General features: G+C 43.7%; 1 protein-coding gene across 1 annotated transcript in view; it reads left to right on the top strand.

The window, feature by feature from the left end:
• Positions 1 to 17,683, top strand: part of LOC115207079 (guanine nucleotide-binding protein G(o) subunit alpha) — a 36,940-nt gene that overhangs the window by 5,200 nt on the left and 14,057 nt on the right. The window contains exons 3-8 of the mRNA XM_029774082.1: positions 109 to 200; positions 1,043 to 1,135; positions 3,552 to 3,712; positions 11,403 to 11,531; positions 15,969 to 16,098; positions 17,397 to 17,468. Of these exons, the coding sequence (XP_029629942.1) occupies positions 109 to 200; positions 1,043 to 1,135; positions 3,552 to 3,712; positions 11,403 to 11,531; positions 15,969 to 16,098; positions 17,397 to 17,468 (677 nt within the window). The remainder of the gene's footprint in view (positions 1 to 108; positions 201 to 1,042; positions 1,136 to 3,551; positions 3,713 to 11,402; positions 11,532 to 15,968; positions 16,099 to 17,396; positions 17,469 to 17,683) is intronic.

Below are 17,683 nucleotides of genomic sequence, written 5' to 3'. Positions count from 1 at the left end.
AATCACAGATATGGCCAACCATGTCACTGCAGAATATATTTAATGTATTTATGTTTGTGATTTAAGTTGTCATTAGATTGCACAGATGTGATGACTACTTTGTTCCAGGTGCTGCAGAGAGTGGTAAGAGTACCATGGTCAAGCAGATGAAGATCATCCACAGTCATGGCTTCTCCAAGCCAGAGCTTATTAGCTTCAAGGTACTGCACGCTTTACCCTCCTTGGCAGAGATTCTCGAATGTGTTGTGGTATTTGTTTTTTTCTTTAAAGGGGATTCTTGGCTTTGTTACACTACATTCTCACTATTCTAAAGAACCCAGACAGGTCCATAGCCTGTTATGTTGTTGGCTTAAAAAGGCTGTATTCAACAGTCACGATACCATGATCAATGCATACTGCCCTCGATTAATACTGTATGCTTCCATTCTGCAAGAAAATGCTCTTACTGATGCTTAATCGAATAGTGTTTGGGATGGACAGGGCGCTGATGTAGCTGATGGTGACTCCACTTGGGAGTTTAGGGAGGGAGTTGTTGCGTCTGGATGTATGGGGGCTGGGGTTTGGGAAAGGTGACTCTACCTCCTACCAATCAGACCGTGGAGGTAGAACAGCTTTGGTGTGGTTAATGGTAGCTATATAATGCTAGGTATACTGTTCAAACAGTTTTTTTACAGTGTATTGTCCTTAGCTAGGGGTCTGTAAAGGTGGGTGTTACGTTATTGAACATTTTACATTCACATAGAACAGGCATGAATATCTGTCTGGTAGAATAGGGAATCATTCAAATTTTTGTTCTATCTGCAGTGTTGTGAAGAATAGCCCAGTCCCAGTGCTCAATAGTCACCCCTCTCTCTCCCTCCCTCTCTCGCTCACCATCCAAAGTATTTAAACTCTGCCCTCCATGAGTGATTCCATCAGACTACTGAACTTTCTCGATTAGTGAACATATTTATTGATTTACTTGTCTTTCTTGATGTATTCACACTTCAGATTTTAGTTACCATGTATACCGAAATAAAATTCGAACTCCCTCCCTTCACAGGCTGCAGTGCTGGATAACCTCCTGACCTCCATGAAGTTTGTGCTGCGTGGCATGGGACTGCTGAGGATTAATCTGGCCAACAAGAAGAACAAGGTGAGGGAGAAGAGCTAGCAGCTAGTCTTGGAGCATCATCTCATGTGAGCTACTTACTGACCACCTTGTTAGGGCCTTTTTGATTTGACAATTTAAAATACATAGTTACTCCAGGCAACAGATACATAAACCAAAACTAGCAGAGGGTACTAGCCAGAAGACCATTTGTGGTCTTCTATCATACAGATACAGCACACATTATTGAAATATGGTCTCTATTCACACCCTCTAGTAATGATGCAACACATTCTGTACCCCCATTTAACACATGTTGACCTAACAGGATCATACAGTGTAACTAGTCAGCCCAGTTTTAGACGTACATCTCTGCCCATGGTCATAGTTTCCTCTTTTTGAAACTGTAGCGCTCAGATGTCACGTTAGATGTCAGCCTTGCTCTGGTATTCTCCTAGCTACGTCCCTTACACGATCACAAGCCATATCTCGAAGTTTAAAGGCCTCTTTGCCTCATACATCTTTCTTGACCTCACTAATAATGACAAGTGGACACAGGGACTGGCATTTATCTTCTACATCTGTCATTATGATTTAGTTGGGTTGTTCATTAGGACCAAATGGAAGAAAAGACTGAAACCGAGAGGGACTACCTGGACTAGTCCAATAAGAAACACTCATTTTACATAGCAAAACTCAAATAAAAAAAAAAGCATGTATGTCTTTCATTCCCTAATGAACACGACCCGAGACAGCACATTTTCATCATATTCCCAAACTGGGGCAATGCCGTCGGGGGTACGCCAAATAAAAATCTGATTCACATTTTAAATATTATTTTTTGAACTTTTTTTTTTTTACTTTCTCCTGATTAGCCTCGTTTCACTGCCAAAAATAAAATTAAACCATCTAGTGTTCAATGAAATAACAACACAATGTCAAATACAGGTAGCCTAGTCAATTAACATCCAATCACATTAACCATTACTCTCTCGCGGGAATTCCACTAACTATCCGTATGTAGCTAAATGTAGCTGCTGCTCATGTTGGCATCTGCACTGAAGGCGCAAAAGCCATGACAGGGAGACATAGTGGAGTGATAACGCTCGTGCAAGCAGTTGCTCCCAACACCACTTGGGTACACTGCAGCATCCACCGAGAGGCTCTTGCTGCCAAAGGAATGCCTGACAGCTTGAAAGATGTTTTGGACACTACAGTGAAAATGGTTAATTTTGTTAAAGCAAGGCCCCTGAACTCGTGTATTTTCTGCACTATGAAGTAATATGGGCAGTGACCATGTAACGCTTTTACAACATACAGAAGTGCGCTGGTTATCAAGGGGCAAAGTATTGACACGTTTGTTTTTTAAATTGAGAGACGAGCTTAAACTTTTCTTTACTGACCATAACTTTCACTTGTCTAACCGCTTGCATGATGAGTTTTTTTCACACGACTGGCCTATCTGGGTGATGTTTTTTCTCGCCTGAATGATCTGAATCTAGGATTAAAGGGACTCTACGCAACTATATTCAATGTGCGGGACAAAGTTGAGGCTATGATTAAGAAGTTGGAGCTCTTCTCTGTCAACATTAACAAGGACAACACAGGTCTTTCCATTATTGTATGATTTTTTTTTTTGTCTGTGCAAATGAACTCAAGCTTACAGACAATGTCAAATGTGATATAGCGAAGCACCTGAGTGAGTTTGAATAATTACGCAGGTACTTTCACGATACGGATGATACAAACAACTGGATTCGCTATCCCTTTCATGCCCTGCCTCCAGTCCACTTACCGATTAACTGAACAAGAAAGCCACATTGAAATTACAACAAGCGATTCTGTGAGAATTGATTTTAATCACACGCCACTGCCAGATTTTTGGATTGGGCTGCGCTCAGAGTATCCTGCCTTGGCAAATTGCTGATGCCCTTTGCAACCATGTACCTATGTGAGAGTGGATTCTCAGCCTTCACTAGCATGAAAACTAAATACAGGCACAGACTGTGTGGGAGAAATTATTTATGACTGAGACTCTTTCCACAACCCAACATTGCAGAGTTATGTGCATCCTTTCAAGTACACCCTTCTCATTAACCTGTGGTGAGTTATTCACAATTTCTGATGAACAAATAAGATTTTATATGTAAGATGGTTAAATAAAGAGCAAAATTATTGATTATTATTTGTGCCCTGGTCCTATAAGAGCTGTTTGTCACTTCCCACGAGCCGGGTTGTGACAACTCCCACTCATTCTTATGTTTTAATGTATCATTTTGCGTGTGGGGCAGGCTTACAATGATGGCAAAAAAACATTTGAGGGTGCGCTGTCCCTGGTGCTAGAGGGGGTACGCAGCTGGAGGTTGAATGTTTGAAGGGGTACGGGACTATAAAAAGTTTGGGAACCACTGCCCTGGAGTATCGGTGATCATGAAGCCCTCTGCCTGTTGTCCCCATACAGGCCCATGCCCGCTCTGTGCTGTCCTGTGGCCAGTGTTTCGGGGAGGACGGGGAGCTGCTGCCGTTTGTGGCCCTGTCTTTCTGTGCTCTCTGGGCCGACCAGGGTGTGAGAGCTGCAGCTGCCAGGGGCTACGAGTTCCAACTCAACGACTCCGCGCTCTAGTGAGTACCTTACATGTAGTGTTGTCACTGTACTCAGTATCACAGTTCTCTAAAGTATTATCATGGCAAGGAAACAACCTATGGAGCTTACTGAATTTCATGGTGAAACAGTGGAAGTTGATAGAAATGCTGCGTTTTGGTTTTAACACTATCAATATATATATATTTTGTTAATCACCCTCTATTGGAGAGTGAGGTAGCAGCAGTGTGGTCTTTTTCACTGTCGTCACTCACATCCTATAATTGACGGTATAGCAGAAAACATATGACATAAATCAGGTTCTTAAAGGCTCATAGAGTTTAATAGTCTGTCTTGTGGCTGCTTTTCTTCTTTGCCGTGGAAAATCAAGAATCGTGCTACTGGTGTCGGGACGCATGTTGTATCTGCGCTGTCCCACCTCGTTCAGACTGACTGGACCGTGTGGATCCTCCCAGGTCGTACAAGGGAAGCCTTTGCTTACTTGCTCGTCGATATACACAATGGGATTGTAGCAAAAAAATACATCCGTCACAGGAAATTATTCTCCTGACATTTTGCTGAATTGACATTTTTAATTGTTCCTTCATTATAATGTAATGCCTGCGGAATATCTTTGTAAACGTGGTGGTTGGTTCAAAAAGGACATGGGGGGGGGGGGGGGGGGAAAGACATGAGAATTAAGTTTGAAATGCTTGTGTGTCTAGTGAGGGGACGATAACCGGGGATTGTGTACATACTACTATTTACAGAGGCGTGTTGTGATTGGGATAATTGGTTAAAAGACTCCTGACTGTCTGTTATGAACTAAGCAGCGGCCACGTGTTCTGCTTCACAGCAATTCAGCTTTACTTTACTCACCACCTGGGGGGCAGTTGTTGGTAAGGTGGCATCAGAGGGCTATGTATGGGTTTGTTGGTAAGGTGGCATCAGGGGGCTATGTATGGGTTTGTCGCTAAGGTGGCATCAGAGGGCTATGTATGGGATTGCCAACCAGAGGGGTTGGTGGTGGATCCACATGTATTGTGACGTTACCCAGCTCCAATTTAATCTGCACCAGTTTATTCTCGATTTGTCTTCTTTTTGAATATACTCCTGTATATTAGACTGCTTATGTAGATGGCTACTTAAACACCATGATGTCATCCTGTAGTTGGAGGCGTGTGCGTTTTACATGTTCCTAAAACAGGCCCCTGCCCTGAACTGAGGTCATGCTCAGAATAGTTATTATTATTTTATTGTTCTGGTGTCAGACACACGTCCTCTGTTGTGGGGGTTGATCAGCTGTGTTTCTAAGCATGTGATATGATGGGACATAGCACCACGTCCTCTGTTGTGGGGGTTGATCAGCTGTGTTTCTAAGCATGTGATATGATGGGACATAGCACCACGTCCTCTGTTGTGGGGGTTGATCAGCTGTGTTTCTAAGCATGTGATATGATGGGACATAGCACCACGTCCTCTGTTGTGGGGGTTGATCAGCTGTGTTTCTAAGCATGTGATATGATGGGACATAGCACCACGTCCTTGGTGAGCGATGCAATTAGGCGCTTCATGTGAAGTGTGGCGGGTTTTTACAACATTTTGTTTCAAGTGTCATCAAATCCCATTTAGTGCCTCTTTATGCCTTGTTTTCAGGGACATTACCTTTGCTGAATGGGGTGTTCAAGTGAAGTGTGGATTATGGTTTGGGTTAACGGCGGGAGCATTCTGCTCTGATCTCCTTAGTTATGTTTCACACTGATGTCGTGAGTTTTTTATTTGATTAAAAAAAAGCATTTAAAAGAATGTGCCCTTATTTTACCAGGTAAGTTGACTGAACATTCTCATTTACAGCAATGATCTGGGGAGTAGTTACATGAGAGAAGGGGGGGAGGAGGAATGAATGAGCCAATTGGAAGCTCGGGATGATTAGGTGGCCATGATAGAATGAGGGCCAGATTGTAAATTTAGCCAGGACACCGGGGTTAACCTCCCCCTACTCTTAACAATAAGTGCCATGGGAATATTTAGTGAAGACAGTCAGGACACCCGTTTTAATGTCCCATCCAAAAGAAGGAACCCTACTCAGTGCAATGTCTCGATCACTGCCCTGGGGCATTAATCTTTTTTAGACCAGAGTGCCTCCTACTGGCCCTCCAACACCACTTCCAGCAGCATCTGATCTCCTAGCCCAATAATGGATTAAAGGAACCTAACCTTACTCCTTAGTCCAAGGACCTTACATGTTCTGTTTAAAGGGTGAATTGGCTCTGGAAGCCGAAACAGCCAAATATTCTATCTAAACGTGAATTGATTCTCAATTGCGGCACGGTTCTAGAAACATAAATGCCTATACTTTCACATCACATCAAAATAATAACACTTACTGTAGGGGGGACAGTTGCAGCGGACTTTTTTTTTGTGACCACATGTTTGTGTGGTGTCTGTCTTCTGTTTACAAACAGGTGTTCGGAGACGCAGATAGCTAAATAGCACAGGTAGTCCACTCTGTCTTTGTCTGTTTTCTGTAAACAAGCGCTGTAACATGAAAATATGGCCGTGTGGGAACCCTAACCATATAAAGGTGTGTATCAATTGAACCTTTTGATTTTGGAAAATGATTTATTGCTAATATGAAAGAAGTTCCTTTTGCTTCCAAAGCCGTAATGCAAGTGACGTGTTAATGTTCAGACCGAGTGTCGCAGATCTTAACAAAACTCCCCCCTACAGAAGATGCCATCATCTAATGACTCATGTGTAATGTAATAGAACTGAGTCATGATAAAGGGCTCCTGGTCTCCCATCCAGGGACCAACCCTGCTTAGCTTCAGAGGCAAGCCAGCAGAGGTACACACACACACACTTTTGAGTTGCACCCCCTTTTGCCCTCAGAACAGCCTCAATTTGTCGGGGCACGGTCTCTACAAGGTGTCAAAAGCGTTCCGCAGGAATGCTGGCCCATGTTGACTCATACTTCCCACAGTTGTCAAGTTGGCTGGATGTCCATCTGTGGTGGACCATTCTTGATAAACACAGGGAACTGTTGTGCGTTTAAAAACCCAGTAGTGTTGCAGTTCTTGACGCACTCAAACCGTTGCGCCTGGCACCTACTAACATACCCCGTTCAAAGGCACCTTAATCTTTTGTCTTGCCCATTCACCCTCTGAATGGCACACATGCACAATCCATTTCACAATTGTCTCCAGGCTTAAAAATCCTTCTTTAACCCGATTTAACAATTGACATCAGTAAAGGATCATAGCTTTCAGCTGGATTCACCTGGTCAGTATGTCATGGAAAGAGCTGGTGTTTGTAATGTTTTGTACTCCGTGTATATGTGAGAGCGGATGCTCTTATCAGTGAAACAACAGGTGCCGGGTTCTTTCGTGTGAGGGTCCAAGTGTTAAGTATCTTCCCAGACTGAGGAAAGACCAGTCCACCATGACAGCTTCATTATCGGGACTCCTAGTGTCTCCTCCTCTGGCTGGGAGCGGGAGTTGTGATGTGACGTTAAGGATCACCTCTTTCTTCCCAGCTCTCTACCTCCCATTCTCTCCCACTGTCCTTAGACCACACGTCAATAAAGAGTCTGTCTGCATCTGAAATGGTACCCTGTTCCCTTTATAGGGCACCACTTTAGATCAGAACCCTTTAGTCACTAGGGTTTAGGGTTCCATTTCAGACACCCTTGATATGACTAAGGATTACCTCTGTCCCAGCTCTCTCCCCTGTCTGTCCTCTGTCTCTGTTAGACCTCCTGTTCTAATTGATCTCTTCCACATGAATTGGCAGATCAGACGGTCGTGACACTTTGACTTCCTCTGGATTGTGAAGGGAGGAAATTATGTTTGACTGAACCCCTGTTGCCCTTTTAAAAATGGACTCAAAGGCTCAAAGTTTTTTTCTGGTCTTCTCTCCTCTGCCGATCACTGATCTCGCAGGTCATTTCAGGTGAAAGCAATATAATGGAAACCTTTCACTCATCGGTAGTCATGAAGGGAAGGTGATGAGGAGAGGAAGCCATTCTAGAGTATTGTGACAGGAAAGGTAGTGAGGAGAGAACTTTAGTATTGAGACTGTCCAAGAGGCTATACAGTAAACTGACAGCTTACATGTAGAAGAGACAACTTTTTTTCATACAGACCTGTTCTGAATCAACTGTCCTGACCTGTAGTTCTTTACTGTTCCACTGGGTTTTAGAGGAACTGGAACTGTTGGCTTCTGTAAACACTGCTAACCCAAGCTGAAAAGAACTGCTTGTACAGTCCATCCCCATCACTTTGAAGCTCTGCTTCCAAACTCCCGATCCTTCAAGACAGCAGCCCAGCAGAGGATAGCAGGGGGTGTGGGTATCATGACCGTACCCAGGCTTGGTATCCTGTTTGAGGGTGCCAGGTTGGATCAACCCCCCCCCCCCCACTGCAGCTGAGCCTGCCTGGAGCTCCCGCCCCTGTAGTCTGGGCCTCCGTGGCCCACTGACATGCCACTATGGCCTGCTGGACAGTGGGCAGTTTGATGTGGGCTTCATGGCCGCCAGACCTGGGTTGAAATGGTATTCATCTTCTTTCGCATACTTTAGCTGCGCTCAATGGAACTTGTCTTGGGCAATGGAACCAATGGAATAGCCTCTGCACACCCGGCACACTCCAGGCCAGGTTCAATCAAACGCTCAATGTATTTGAATGGCAACAAATACTATTTGAACCCAGGGCCTGTTGGCCACAACTCAATCACCAGTGCCATGTAGGGAGTGCTGCATTCGAGGAGGGTGTGAGGATGGAGGGAGGGGGTGGGTGTGCATTCTCGGTGGATGACACAATGAGACTGGACCGGAATGTCACGAATGCCTGGCTCGTGGCGGTGTAGTGCAGCATGGGTAGGAAGGTGGTTGGCGGAAGCCTCTGTCGCACCCTGTAGGTATCAGTTTACAGCGCTTCATGACGTTCTCTACTGCGCCAGCTTGTGTGTGTTGCTTTGTGAAAAGTGCTAATTGCTGTGTGATCAAAAGGTCAGCTCCAATATGTCATGTTATTCCTCCCCCCTTAGATCAACACCACTCATTTGGCCTTTCCCTTCTAATGGTTGTCTGTACCTTTTTATTGTGGCATGAGAAGTGACTTGTTGTTTTGACGTGTTCTAATGATGAGTTTTCTCTCTTATGGAAAGGACTTTGCTTTTAGAGCTCTGCTGAAACAGTCTGGCTATGGTAACAGAGCTATGCCATTATACCTTCAAGGTATTCCAGTAAAAAGCTTGCGTTGATATAATGGCTCATGAACCTGATTTGCATACAATGAGTAAAAGCCTTGAAGGTGTGTTGATACGAAACATGCTTTATTATTGCAAATTCTAGAGACTGGCCATTTCCCTAAGGCTTGGTGTGTTTTAACACCATTCACAGTTTTGGATGTTTTTGACTATCCCTTATCACTATGGACATCTTCTGACTCAAGTCCCCGTGGAGCCTACGGATGAAGTGAGTTTTCTATGAACACGTTCAACACAAAGCATCTCTAACGGAATACTTTTTGTGTGGACGTTTGTTTCATCACATAAATTAGAATGCTGGTCCTCTGGTGGTGGAACCCACCTAGCTAGCCACTTGGTGGACTGTCCTCTGGTGGTGGAACCCACCTAGCCAGCCACTTGGTGGACTGTCCTCTGGTGGTGGAACCCACCTAGCCAGCCACTTGGTGGACTGTCCTCTGGTGGTGGAACCCACCTAGCCAGCCACTTGGTGGACTGTCCTCTGGTGGTGGAACCCACCTAGCCAGCCACTTGGTGGACTGTCCTCTGGTGGTGGAACCCACCTAGCCAGCCACTTGGTGGACTGTCCTCTGGTGGTGGAACCCACCTAGCCAGCCACTTGGTGGACTGTCCTCTGGTGGCGGAATCCACCTAGCCAGCCACTTGGTGGACTGTCCTCTGGTGGCGGAATCCACCTAGCCAGCCACTTGGTGGACTGTCCTCTGGTGGCGGAACCCACCTAGCTAGCCACTTGGTGGACTGTCCTCTGGTGGTGGATCCCACCTAGCCAGCCACTTGGTGGACTGTCCTCTGATCTCCCACACTCGCAAATGACTGCTTAATTTAGTTATTTCTCTCCCGTCTCTCTCTGTCTCTCTGTCGCTCAGTACAAGTTACTCATTAAACTGCCTCGGAGACCATGTACTCATACAACTCATCATATATATATACACTACCATTCAAAGGTTTGGGGTCACTTAGAAATGTCCTTGATTTTGAAAGAAAGTACATTTTATGTCCATTTTAAAATAACATCAAATTGATCAGAAATACAGTGTAGACATTGTTAAGAGGTTAATGTTGTAAATGACTATTGTAGCTGGAAACGGTAGATTTTTTTTTTTTAAATGGAATATCTACATAGGCGTACAGAGGCCCATTATCAGCAACCATCACTACTGTGTTCCAATGGCAGGTTGTTAGCTAATCTGAGTTTCTCATTTTAAAAGGCTAATTGATCATCAGAAAACCCTTTTGCAATTATGTTAGCACAGGTGAAAACTGTTCTGAGTTTAAAGAAGCAATTCAACTGGCCTTCTTTAGACTAGTTAAGTATCTGGAGTATCAGCATTTGTGGGTTCGATTACAGGCTCAAAATGGCCAGAAACAAAGACTTACTTCAGGAACTCATCAGTCTATTCTTGTTCTGAGAAATGAAGGCTATTCCATGCCAAAAACTGAAGATCTCGTACAACGCTGTGTACTACTCCCTTCACAGAACAGCAAAAGAGGAGTTGGAGGCCCCGGTGCACAACTGAGCAAGAGGACAAGTACAATAATGTCTAGTTTGAGAAGGAACTATGCCTAGAAGGCCAGCATCCTCTCACTGTTGATGTTAAGACTGGTGATTTGCGGGTACTATTTAATGACGCTGCCAGTTGAGCTTTTCTTTCAAAAACAAGAACATTTCTACGTGACCCCAAACATTTGGAGTGTGTAATTTTTATTTTTACTCCGTTATGCACTGATTAACAAGAAGTTTATCTTTAATCCTATGTATAACACGTGTATCTTTCATCAATGTTTATGATGAGTATTTCTGTAATTTGATGTGGCTCTCTGCAATTTCACCGGATGTTTGAGACAATGCATTTCTGAACATCGCGCCAATTTCAAATGAGGTTTTTGGACATAAAGAAGAACTTTATCGAACAAAACACATTTATTGTCTAACATGGAGTCCTGGGAGTGCCATCCGGTGAAGATCATCAAAGGTTAGTGATTCATTTTAAAGCTATTTATGACTTTTGTGACACCTTCTTTGGAAAATGGCTATGGTTTTCTGTGGCTAGGCACTGACCTAACATAATCGCATGGCGTGCTTTCGCCGTAAAGCCTTTTTGAAATTGGACACCGTGGCTGGATTAACAAGAAGTTTATCTTTAAAACGGTGTATAATACTTGTATGTTCGAGGAATTGTAATTATGAGATTTCTGTTTGAATTTGGCGCCCTGCAATTTCACTGGCTGTTGGCGAGGTGGAACGCTAGCGTCCCGAACGATCCCAGAGAGGTTGTTAATGCATCAATAAAATATCATTTTGAACATAATTCACCATGTTAAAAAAAAAAAATAAAAAAAAAATAACAATTTTTTTTTTAAATCAACATTGCCTGATTTTATGTTCTTCAGTTAAACCATTTACAGTCTTAAAGCTGTTTTTTGTTTCTTTTGACTGTCGTTTCCTCCATCTGCCTTTCCCAGTTTCTTTGAGAACATAAATCGGATCATCTCTCCCAGATACATTCCCACTGAGGTGGACGTACTGCGGGTGAGAGTGCGAACCTCCGGAATCATCGAGACTCGGTTTCCAGTCAATCACATGGTTTTCAGGTAAGGAATGGTTCTCACTGGCTCTATTTCATGTGAGAATTGCCTTGTCTAAACCAGTCCATAATTCGTCTACCCATGAATCTTGTCCCATACATTCATCGTGTTTTCTAAATGTTATTTTGCATATGTTCTTTATAACAAATGTACACCTCCATTGTCTTACTTTTGAGTATAACTAACAACTCTGTCATAAGACAGTGACACCCATTGATACCTTGAGAAAATATTCTGTGTGATCATATGTCATCTTATGGTTCCTTGAGTGACCATTTTCAAATGAGCATTATTATGAATGTCCATAGTGCTTCATCTCAAACCAATACAATATTCTGTATTGACTCGTTCTAGTAAACTGTTGTAGTATCAAGACAATGTCCCCTCTTCGCCTCACGCCTGTCTATAAGAAGCCTCTGTGTAAGTCTGGTGTTTCAGCTGTGTGTGATTGTAAAAGAAATGGCTTCAGACAAGTTGTCAGTTTGTCTCTGGCTTCTTGGTCTCCTGATGCACAGAGGAGAACTGTGCAGGAAGATTGTCGGTGAATCACTATCACGTCATTAGAGATTGTCATGTATTAAAGTTTAAACCGATGGCAACCACTTTCCCAAGATGCAGTACTGTTATCCAGAGGCTTGAATTCATAAATGCAAGCGTACCCAGACGTGCTTCAGCCCAGCGTGAATACAAAAATGACCGTTAGGCACGTCATATTGTGACTATTCCTAGAAAAATAAAAGGATCACTCGGATGTCTACCATGATTTTAAAATGTACTACAGGGGCAAACAGAAATTATGACATTTGGCTTGTCAGACACCTTCCTCAGAGCCATTAATTAATCTTTGTTCCTTTTTGGCTTGCCTTGCTGTGACATGGAGGGGTGGGTGAAACTTAGTGAATCATACCGCAGCCATATCACTTTGTTCCCACAATGTGATGCCATTGACAAAGGGCACAAAATGGCATAAATGGATAAAGGCAGCTACGAAAATGATTAAGGAATTTTTGTACTCATTTGGTAATATCTAGTTTATATGATGCTAATAGTTTTTTTTAGTTTTGTGTTTCTATGGAATCATGAAATATTGAGCAAAGTTTGTAGGACACTTGAAATCAATTATATTTAATGTCTTTTTTGTTGCTTGTATTATAATTTCCAAACCCCCTTCGGTTTTAAATCAAATCCCATTACATCTGCATGACTTTTCTTGAAATCTCCATGCAATATCAATGCCTCTAATTTCAGTCAAATGTTTTGCTGTCTTATTCAATTGACCTTATTCAATAATGAATCTGGCCAAATGTGAATAATAGCCAGGGGATGCCAAACTACGTGGGCAGTGAAGGTGGAGTTTACTATTGTATTGAGTGCTGTAGAGTCGGGTGGTGAATGTTATTCCCCGCTTGCAAAATGAGTGTGCCCATTTGAAAAACAATTAAAAAAAATTAAAGTGGGAATGGATTTGTGCAGCTCAAGTTCCATCTATGAACTTGAGTGGTTACATTTCACCAGCTCTATCCTTCAGCTTTATAGCAAACCAAGAGCCAGGGCTTCTGTTTGACTGAAACAAATGTAGTGTTTCAGTGTAGTAAACAGTTGAGTATGCCTTCTGATGATCAGAATCATTTGTTGGACTGTACTTTTCGCAAAGTGTCTTGGTACAAAGAAGGAGCATGCTGATCTCCAGGGTGGGAAGGGGTTGGGTTATAAACCGGCCTACCCTGCTGATTGCCCTACTCTCTGGGCTCTAATGTCCCATGGTGGCCCCATCTGGCCCTTCTCACGACTTAGCGAGGGGTGCCTGAGGAGTGCTAGCAGACACCCCGTCACAGCTGCAAGGGAGGCGGCATACTGAGGAATGAATCAGACCTATAAGATATTGATGTCTCTCGCTCATGTCCTCGCGCTCGCTCTCTCTGTGCTTCTGAGAGAAGGAATAGCAAGAGGTTTCCTCCTAATGGCCACTAAATCCCCTCTACACCCCCTTCTCTCCTTGCTGATTCTCCTTGTACTGTGCTCCAGCCTTCTGAACACGTCACGTCATCATGCTCCAGCTCCACTCCTGTGCTTTCGACGTAGAACAATGATCAATGACACTACCAGGTATTAGACGTGGATACAGTTGGTTGTGAAACAACATTAAATGTCAACTTTATTTTTTTCTCATCACGACAAGCCAAACGTTTATGAATGTGTATCAGAGACCCAGTCATGTAGCAGTCTTGTAATGGTTCCAAAAATACTCTACCTCAATCACCATTATCTCAGGGATTGCTGCTGTAGCCTGGTAGTCCAGTAATTAGCTAACTCCTCTGTGTTGTGTGTTCGTTCATTGTATGACATGACACCTATGGAAGAGTTGTATGCCGTATGGGACCAGGCTATCCTTGCTATGCCGGGTTTTAAAACAAAATGTGACCCCAAAGACACGGCTTAAATGTCTCTGACAAGGGTAGTGTAATCACACTCCTGGTGACCGTCAGATGCAGGTTGGTCACTATCACAATGACCTGTGTCACCAAGACCCTGAGCTTCACAGGAATTCAACATGGAATACTACTTTTCCGGTTTGAGAGTTGAAATGTTTTGCCCAGAATGCTCTACTCCTACTGTTTGTGTTTTAGACAATCCTCAGTTGTTGGTTACAGCACGTACAATAAGGGACCAGACTGCTACTATCTTGTTGTTAATCCCTAGAGACTGGAGTACAGTAGGCCTATTCCTGTGCTCCTGTGTTTGCTGGTGGTGCTGGGTGTAATATACTCTGAACAAAAATAGATCACAGAAATGTTCCATACGCACAAAAAGCTTATTTCTCAAATTGTGTGCACATATTTGTTTACATCCCTGTTAGTGAGCATTTCTCCTTTGCCAAAATAATCCATCCACCTGACAGGTGGGGCATATCAAGAAGCTGATTTAAACAGAATGATCATTACACAGGTCCACCTTGTGCTGGGGACAATAAAAGGCCACTATAAAATGTACGGTTTTGTCACACAACACAATGCCACAGATGTCTCAAGGTTTGAGGAAGCGTACAATTGGCATGTCCACCCAGAGCCGTTGCCAGAGAATTAAATGTTAATTTCTCTAACATAAGCTGCCTCCAACATCATTTTAGAGAATTTGGCGGAACGTCCAGCCAGCCTCACAACTGCAGACCAAATGTATGGCGTCATGTGGGCGAGCGGTTTGCTGATGTCATCGTTGTGAATAGTGCCATATGGTGGGTTTATGGTATGGGCAGACATAAGCTACGGATAACAAACACAATTGCATTTTATCGATGGCAATTTTGAATATACAGCGACACTGTGACGAGATCCTGAGGACCATTGTCTTGCCATAACTCCACATGTTTCAGCATGATAATGCACGGCCCCATGTCAGAAGCATCTGTACACAATTCCTGGAAGCTGAGAAATGTCCCAGTTCTTCCATGGCATGCATACACACCAGACATGTCATCCATTGAGCATGTTTGGGATGCTTTGGATTGACGTGTACGACAGCGTCTTCCAGTTCCCACCAATATCCAGCAACTAAACACAGCCATTGAAGGGTGGGACAACATTCCACAAGCTACAAACCTGATCCACTCTATGCAAAGGAGATGTCGCCTGCATGAGGCAAATGGTGGTCACACCAGATACTGACTGGTTTTCTGATCCACACGTCTATCTTTAAAAAAAAAAAAATGTGACCAACAGATTCATATCTAACTCAGTAAAGTCTTTGAATTTATTGCATTTTATATTTTTGTTCAGTATAGATGGGAAGTGTGAGCTGATGTGGAGACAAGTCCCAAGGTGGAATTGGAGTGGAGAATCACATTGATTTTGGAACTCTCATTTCCCTTGTACCTGACACCTTGTGTGGACAGAAGGACAAATCAATGAAATGTGGAAGTTGGAAACATTTGTGATGGGCGGTTGTGGAGTTATTTCGTTTATTTTTCCAGTCAATTATGTTGAACATTCTGGACTATTTTCATGCATTTGAATGGATCTGTAAGTTATTTTGCTTCATTGATGTTAATCACATTTCAAGATGACACAGGATATAATTAGTGAAATTTAAGTTCTGTTATTAACAGTGACATGAAATAAATATATATATTTTTACCACATGTTGCATCTGGACACTGCTGCCAATAACTCTCCCCAAGTGACTGTACCAATCTGTCAAATCTTTCTTCAGCTTTACATCAGTTATATGAAGTCTGTCCATCATTCATACACTATTTAAGGTGTTTTGCTTCAGTGCTTTCAACCTTTTCAACCTCTAACTTACAATATCCCTCATTGAGGGTGATGTACATATTTTACAAGTCTTTGGAAATTAAATGATTGACACCAGAAACTGTAGCCTGTTAATTTGTTCTGTCACCTCATGTCTCTAAGTTGTGAATAAGGTTGTCTGTCTGCCTACCTACAGGATGTATGATGTGGGTGGCCAGCGGACCAAGAGGAGGAAGTGGCTCAGCTACTTTGACTGTGTCCGGGCCGTGCTGTTTGTTGTGGCGCTCAGTGACTACGACATGACCCTGATGGAGGACCGCTCTATGGTAATAGATAGTGTATATACCATTTAGCAGAAGGTATGGGAGTTAGAGCTGTTCAGTCTCAGCTTTGATTAAAAAGTAGAGTGGGATGTTGTGTACACTACAGTACCTTCTCTACGTCAGAACAATGTAACAAACCAGTAGAATGGCCTAAAGCCGTGTATGGTACCATCTATATTTGAAGTCGTATCTGACAGATTGAGTGAAACTTTGTTTAGATCTATGTCCAGTATCATTGATTTTCTTAATCTCCCCCCCCACCCCTTTTATCTCTGTCTTGCTCGTGCTTGCTCGCTCTGTTCATATCCCTCTCTCCCTGCTCGCTCTGTTCATATCCCTCTCTCCCTGCTCGCTCTGTTCATATCCCTCTCTCCCTGCTCGCTCTGTTCATATCCCTCTCTCCCTGCTCGCTCTGTTCAAATCCCTCTCTCCCTGCTCGCTCTGTTCAAATCCCTCTCTCCCTGCTCGCTCTGTTCAAATCCCTCTCTCCCTGCTCGCTCTGTTCATATCCCTCTCTCCCTGCTCGCTCTGTTCATATCCCTCTCTCCCTGCTCGCTCTGTTCAAATCCCTCTCTCCCTGCTCGCTCTGTTCAAATCCCTCTCTCCCTGCTCGCTCTGTTCATATCCCTCTCTCCCTGCTCGCTCTGTTCAAATCCCTCTCTCCCTGCTCGCTCTGTTCAAATCCCTCTCTCCCTGCTCGCTCTGTTCAAATCCCTCTCTCCCTGCTCGCTCTGTTCATATCCCTCTCTCCCTGCTCGTTCTGTTCATATCCCTCTCTCCCTGCTCGTTCTGTTCATATCCCTCTCTCCCTGCTCGCTCTGTTCATATCCCTCTCTCCCTGCTCGCTCTGTTCATATCCCTCTCTCCCTGCTCGCTCTGTTCATATCCCTCTCTCCCTGCTCGCTCTGTTCATATCCCTCTCTCCCTGCTCGCTCTGTTCATATCCCTCTCTCCCTGCTCGTTCTGTTCATATCCCTCTCTCCCTGCTCGTTCTGTTCATATCCCTCTCTCCCTGCTCGTTCTGTTCATATCCCTCTCTCCCTGCTCGTTCTGTTCATATCCCTCTCTCCCTGCTCGTTCTGTTCATATCCCTCTCTCCCTGCTCGCTCTGTTCATATCCCTCTCTCCCTGCTCGCTCTGTTCAAATCCCTCTCTCCCTGCTCGCTCTGTTCATATCCCTCTCTCCCTGCTCGTTCTGTTCATATCCCTCTCTCCCTGCTCGTTCTGTTCATATCCCTCTCTCCCTGCTCGTTCTGTTCATATCCCTCTCTCCCTGCTCTTTTTCTCTTTCTCCCTCTTAGAACCGGCTACAAGAGAGCCTTGAACTCTTTACCTCCATCTGCACCAACATAGTTTTCAGAAGTACCTCATTGGTAAGTTTTCACATGGTGATTGTCTGACAACACCTACTTAACACATTTCAGTCTTAACACAGTCCTCCGAACTGATTGCCTTTCCCAAACATTGTCACTCTTAAGTAAAACCATTACACACTCAATCAAGGTTACAAATTACTTTGTCCACCTTAGTGATGGTTTCTCCTCTGGCCACTTCGTTACCCACATTCAGCTGCAGGTAGAAGTTGCCC

Source organism: Salmo trutta, chromosome 1, assembly GCF_901001165.1.
Source record: "Salmo trutta chromosome 1, fSalTru1.1, whole genome shotgun sequence".
Classification (NCBI taxonomy): domain Eukaryota; kingdom Metazoa; phylum Chordata; class Actinopteri; order Salmoniformes; family Salmonidae; genus Salmo; species Salmo trutta.
Note: the sequence above shows the minus strand (reverse complement) of the source record. Positions and strands in the feature narration are given on the sequence as shown.